This window comes from Phodopus roborovskii, unplaced genomic scaffold (assembly GCF_943737965.1).
Source record: "Phodopus roborovskii unplaced genomic scaffold, PHOROB, whole genome shotgun sequence".
NCBI lineage: Eukaryota > Metazoa > Chordata > Mammalia > Rodentia > Cricetidae > Phodopus > Phodopus roborovskii.
The window spans coordinates 25,573,107-25,578,741 of record NW_026126540.1 but is presented as its reverse complement, the minus strand read 5'-3'; the positions used below and the strand labels follow the sequence as shown (position 1 = coordinate 25,578,741).

Genomic DNA, 5,635 nt, shown 5'->3' with positions numbered 1-5,635 from the left:
ACTTTGGAGATAAATATGTCTCTTTTTTTTTTGTTCCTTTTCTCTTGTAAAAAGAAAAAAAACATTCATGTTTGTTTTATCTTTGGATCTGAAACCTTGATCATATCTATTCCTCAATCCAGACAGCTTTCTCTAAGAAAACTGTGGGGATGTGCTAAAGGCCAGCAACTAAACTAAATGATCTAAGTTTTCAAGTCATTGAACAAAATTCAAACCAGTTGAGCAACAGGGTAGAGATGGGGTATTGTACACCTGAGTCATCTTTTTCCCCATCTCCCATCCCCCATCCCACTCTGCAGTTCCAGTTACAACTTATTTACTGTTCTGTTTAATCCAGAGCTATCCAAGATTCACTGTGAAAGCTTCACAGACACCATAGTCTACCCATGTGTCCTTCATAACAACACTGGCTACTATTCCTAGAAGAAAACTGAAGGCCACAGCTCACAGGGCCTAGTATCTCTTCAAACATTTGAGGGAGGGATGCAGGAAAGGACTCAGTGCAAAAGTCATGCAAGGGAATGCTTCAGCCACAAAGTAGGGATATGAGCGGACCATTGTCTTCCAGCTTGAGGTCTCAGAGACCTCTGAAGCATGAGCTGTAATGAAATCCAGTGTTTGAGTTTTCAGCTGCCCTGCACTGTACAGGTCAGCCAAGAAGAGAGTGTGGGCAGCATTCTCCACGGAGAGGTCCCTGCAGAGGACATCCTCACACATGACTTTCAAACGCTCCAGGCCATACTTGTCAGCAGCTGCCAGCAAAGCATCTGCCATGCTGTGGAGGTCTGGTGCCTTTCCAGTGTAAAGGAAGCCCATCATTGCCTGGAAGACTTGCGGCTCCATATCATGGATCTCAACGCGGTTTGTTCTATTCTCCTTCATGTCATGTTGAAACATGGCTCTGAAAACTGGAGAGCGAGCTGCTAAGATGGCCTTGTGAGCATGGAACTCCTGGCCAGCTACCACCAGGCTGCAGTCTGTGAATAGAGAATTCTCCCACAGCTCTCCTAGCTCATCTGCCATCGTGCACTTTGGAACCTGGATCCCTAGTGGCTTCCCGATCTGGTCACAGATGCTGAAGGAGTCTTGGAACACTGTCACCTTACAGAAGAGAGTGAGCTGATCTTCAGGGAGAAGCCAGTACTCATGATCCAAGAGGAAATCCCGAAGGATGAACTTTTTAAATCCCCATTTGCATCCAGGTAGGAACTTAAGTACTCTTGTGGTCCTCATTCCAAAGACTGTCTCTCCTTCAGAACTTAAGATCCAAAGCTGGAACTTGGCCCAAACATGACTCTTTGGAGCACTGATCAATACTAGGTAAACTGACAAGTAATCTGTGCTTTCTTGATCGACGCCAAAAGTGTGTACTCTGAAACACCATTTGTCATTGCCTCCTGTTGAAAACTTTGGGCTCTTAATGGGACGCTGCATTTCCTCCAGGAAAAAATGGAAGTTGCTGATGGTCCATTTGTAGCAGAAATTCTGAATGTTGATTTGTGCTAAGTTCCAGTCCTTGGCCATACTCTCCCCTGCCATTTCTGCTAGTGGTAGTTTGAAGTTCAAACTGGATCCAAAACAAACTGGGGTTTATTTTTTTCTTCACCCTTGGGACAGAATAATAAACTTGATTTAGAGTTTTAGTTTATGTTTCCTATGTGTTACAAGTTCTCTGAGGCTGCAACTTGGATATCTCTGAAATTTTCAATGCAGATTTCAAGATTAGTTTCACAGAAGACAGTCATGGCTACTGGGGACTATTAGATCATTCCATTTTCTAGATGGAATCTTACATCAGTAGGTAACTAGTTTTGAGAAGTATGCACAACTTTTGAATAGTTTGGAATATTTTGTACACTCACAAGAAAAAATGCTCTACTGGGGTCCTCTAGAGTAACAGAACATATAGACTGTATCTCTCCATATATGAAGAAAGGGGACTCATTATAATGACTTATGGCTACAGTCCTGCTAATCCCACTGTGGTTAGCTTTGAAGAGAAAGTCCAAGAATCCAGTACTTACTCAGTCCAGAAGTTGTTGTTGTCAGCTGCTCTTCAGTAGAAGCTAGAATTCAAAGAAGTATCCTCAAATGTCAGTGCTGGAATGGACTTGCTGCAAGGTGAGTGCAAGCAGGCAGACTGCAACAGCTTTCTTCTTCCAAGTATTTTATATGCTTCCAGCAGTAGGTGTGTCCCAAATTAGGGTGTGTCTCCCAGCCTCAAATCTGGATTAAAGGTGTGTGTCTTCAGCTCTTTTGATCCTGATCAGATGTTTGTCTTCTCCCTCCAAAGTCTGTATTTCAAGTGGATCTACCTACTCCAATTTATGCAAAACATTTCTCACAGTTTTGCCCTCCATTTTAGAATTTTAGTTATTTCCAGGTCTGTTCAAGTTGGGAACCAAGAATAACCATCACAAGTGCACTTTGTTTGACTGAGTTAACCTTTCATAAATAAAGAAATGGTTCCCATGCCTAAGAGTTGTAATTTACTCTTCTCCTTTTCTTAATTTTTCCTATCACCACACACCTTTAATCTCAGCACTTCGAAGGCAGAGGCAGGCAGATCTCTTTGAGATCAAGCTCAGCCTGATATACACAGATTTTTCGGGGACGACCAGTGCTTTACTGAGAAAAACCCTGTCTCTGAAAAACAATGTATTCACCCCATAAACATTATCCAGGAAGTGGCCCTTGTCTTCCCTTGGGGTTCTCAGTGTTGACAATATGGCGGTTGGAGTGAAAGAATTCCTTTGTGGTGGTGGGCACTAAGCAGAGCCAGGAGGACCCTCTGAAAATGATTGTCTTCTTTCCTGCCTTTTATTCCATCCATACTCACAGTCCCAGGCATGGCTCCACCAAATTTCCTTGGTAGTCTTGCCCCTTTTTCTCAGTTAATCCTTCCTGATACACTTAAGGGTGTACTATGAGAAGATCTAAAATACCTCTCAATTCCCTCCTGCTGACTGCCTAGATTCAGCTTCTCATTTCCTCATAGTCTTCATCCTTCACTATTGAATTCTGTCCTCTTTAATCTTTGAACTTCCAGGCTTACTCTGCTGGGCTTAACATTCTAAGAGCATTCTGGTTTGCAAAGAGTGCAGAATATATTCAACAGTCACTGAAGAGCATCTTCTAATGTGGAGTCTGGAAATTAACAAGTACAATCCCTTCAAATGAGTGATTTCTGGGATAGGGTACCCACCATCCTGACCCTGAACCAACCTGGTGAGGAATCACCTATGTCACTATGTGGCAACTTGCAATAAATACACCACAGGAAACAAAAGGGAAAAAAAATCAAACAGTCAAAGCCAATTGATTCATTTATCCTCTACTGAAAGATAGGTAGTGTTACATCCAGACTTACAGGCGAACCAGACTGGATGTGGCTGAGCTGATTGAATCAATGAACTTATTTCCTTGTGCTCTGGGCTTAGAATCTCCAAGACAAGAATAGCTGGAGAGAGATGACATGAAAAAAGCATTTTCCTCATCACATTGTAGAGTAGGATCCATCCTAAAGCCCCTCCTCCAGAGTTTCTGTTGAATATAGTCTGTATTTCATGGAAATGAGAATTATCACTCACTCTTAAGGACCAGCAGAATAATCATGGCACGGTTGATGTTGAAGAGGACAGAACCCACCAGTGGAGGAGGGAGAATATGAACTACTGAGAATAATTCTGAGTGATTGACATGAGAGGGATTTAGGATATTCATTAGTCCACACTATAGAGAAATATTGTTTGAGAGCATGCCTGACTGAGCAGATAGAAAAAACAAAGATTACGTGTTTGTTCATTTAGTGTTGCTTAGCTTTCCAAAGAGTTACATTTGGGCACTATTCTATTCTTCTTTGTTTAACACCATCAGTCCACTACGGAACAGCAACTAAGGACTCCTTTGACTCTCACTTTAGATCACTGAAAAAATGTCAAGGAGCTAGCCACTCATCAGTCTGTCACTATTAAGAAACAAGAGTGGCAGACACTTTGAAGTTCCAAATGGCCCACCTTCAACGTTGGGTGGCCTTGGGACGGTACTTTCAATCTCTCTGTAATTCTACAGGTCAAGGACAGAGTTTTTGACACTGGACCTCATGCCCCCCCCCCCCCCCCCCCCCCCGCCTACATCGTCACCTGGAAGGATTCATCTCCCTGGGTCCTGCCCTTCTGCACCCAAAATCCCCTGCCCCTTCAGACAGCCACTTGACCATCCCCATTTCCTCCTGCACTACTCCCTGCTAGGGGCTCCCGATGTTGCCCTGGGGGAGCAGCCAAAGAGACAGGTTCTGGCTGGCTGCAACAGCAGGTGAGTCTTCCTCCCAGCTGCACTCACTCCATGAGCCAGGTCACCTGAGTAGCACCTGCAGCTGAGCCTCCATGACTCACTAAGCAGCCACTGTTCTGTCTAAATTTAAGGAGGCTCCACGGAAACTTCCTATTCTCCCCCCTGACTCAAACCTTGACCTTCTTTCCTCTGATCCTCCCCCTTCTCAGGCCCAGGCCCCTGCTGCGCCCCAGACTCCACGACATGAGGACATGCAGGGGACCTCTCCTCAGAGTCCCCTTTCCCCGAATTCCATGACTCTGACTGGCCAGCAACTCCTCAGGACTCTCACTACTGAGGAGAAACAGAAAGTTAACCTAGAAGCACTCAAAACACGTGCCAGGGCCAAATGGGGCCCTGCCCACACCTAGCTCCCTAATGAGATTGGTGCCACTTTCCCACTGAATAGACCTTGGAACTACACCACTCCTGCCAGTAGGGAACAACTCCGTCTTTATCACCAGATTCTCCTTGTGGGTCTCAGGGGCACCAGGAGACGCCCAACCAATTTGGCCTTGGTAAGAGCAGTTACCCAGGGAGGGGAAGAAACCCCTACATCATACCTAGAGAGATTGATGGAGGCAGGCTTAAAAAGATATGGGGGCAGGGAGGTCAGAAAGAAACAGGAAGAAAAAGAAAAGAAGCGAGAAAGAAAACAGACTAAGGAACTAAGCAGAATCTTGGCCACTGTAGTGCAGCCCAGACTAGAGACAGGCAAGCAAGAAAAGCCCCTGGAAGACAGAAGACGCCCCATGCAGTAGAGACTATAGTCTGCTAGCCTTGTGACCACTGGCTCTCAATGCACATATGACCCACTATCAGACTCTGCTCTTGATTCCAGAAAGAATACAATTTGGGCCAGTAACCTACTTGAACCCCACCACCCTCCTGCCCGATCAGAGTCATGAGGAGAACATCCCTCATGACTTCCGGCAAGTGCTGGCTGAAGCACATGGAACACACCTGGATCTGACTGATAAACCTCTGCCGGATGAGACCTGGTTCACAAAAAATGTGAGCAAAAAGCTGGGGCTGCAGTGGTGGAAGCATGCTGCCACCCAGCACATCGGCACAGGGAGCCGATCTCATCCCACTCACCCAGGCATTATACTGGTAGCCTGTATGTTTTTGCTAATGCGCATGTACATGGGGAAATTTATAAGAGGAAGGGTCTACTGACTTCTGGAGGAAGAGAGATCAAAATCAAAACAGAAATACTGGATTTGCTATAAGTCCTATTCCTGCCTAAGAGACTGAGTATTATCCATTGTGTGGGCCATCAACTAGGGGACGATCCCATTGC

General features: G+C 45.2%; 1 protein-coding gene across 1 annotated transcript; it reads right to left on the bottom strand.

Annotated features, from left to right (window-relative positions):
• Positions 1-453: 453 nt before the first annotated feature.
• LOC127232948 (speckle-type POZ protein-like) lies at positions 454-1,539 on the bottom strand. Its single transcript, XM_051199267.1, has one exon. The coding sequence runs from the start codon at positions 1,537-1,539 to the stop codon at positions 454-456; it is 1,086 nt and encodes a 361-aa protein (XP_051055224.1).
• Positions 1,540-5,635: the final 4,096 nt, after the last annotated feature.

What these genes read in the sequence shown, in the direction of transcription:
- LOC127232948 (XM_051199267.1), bottom strand. Translation starts at nt 1,539, where the DNA reads ATGGCAGGGGAGAGTATGGCCAAGGACTGGAACTTAGCACAAATCAAC.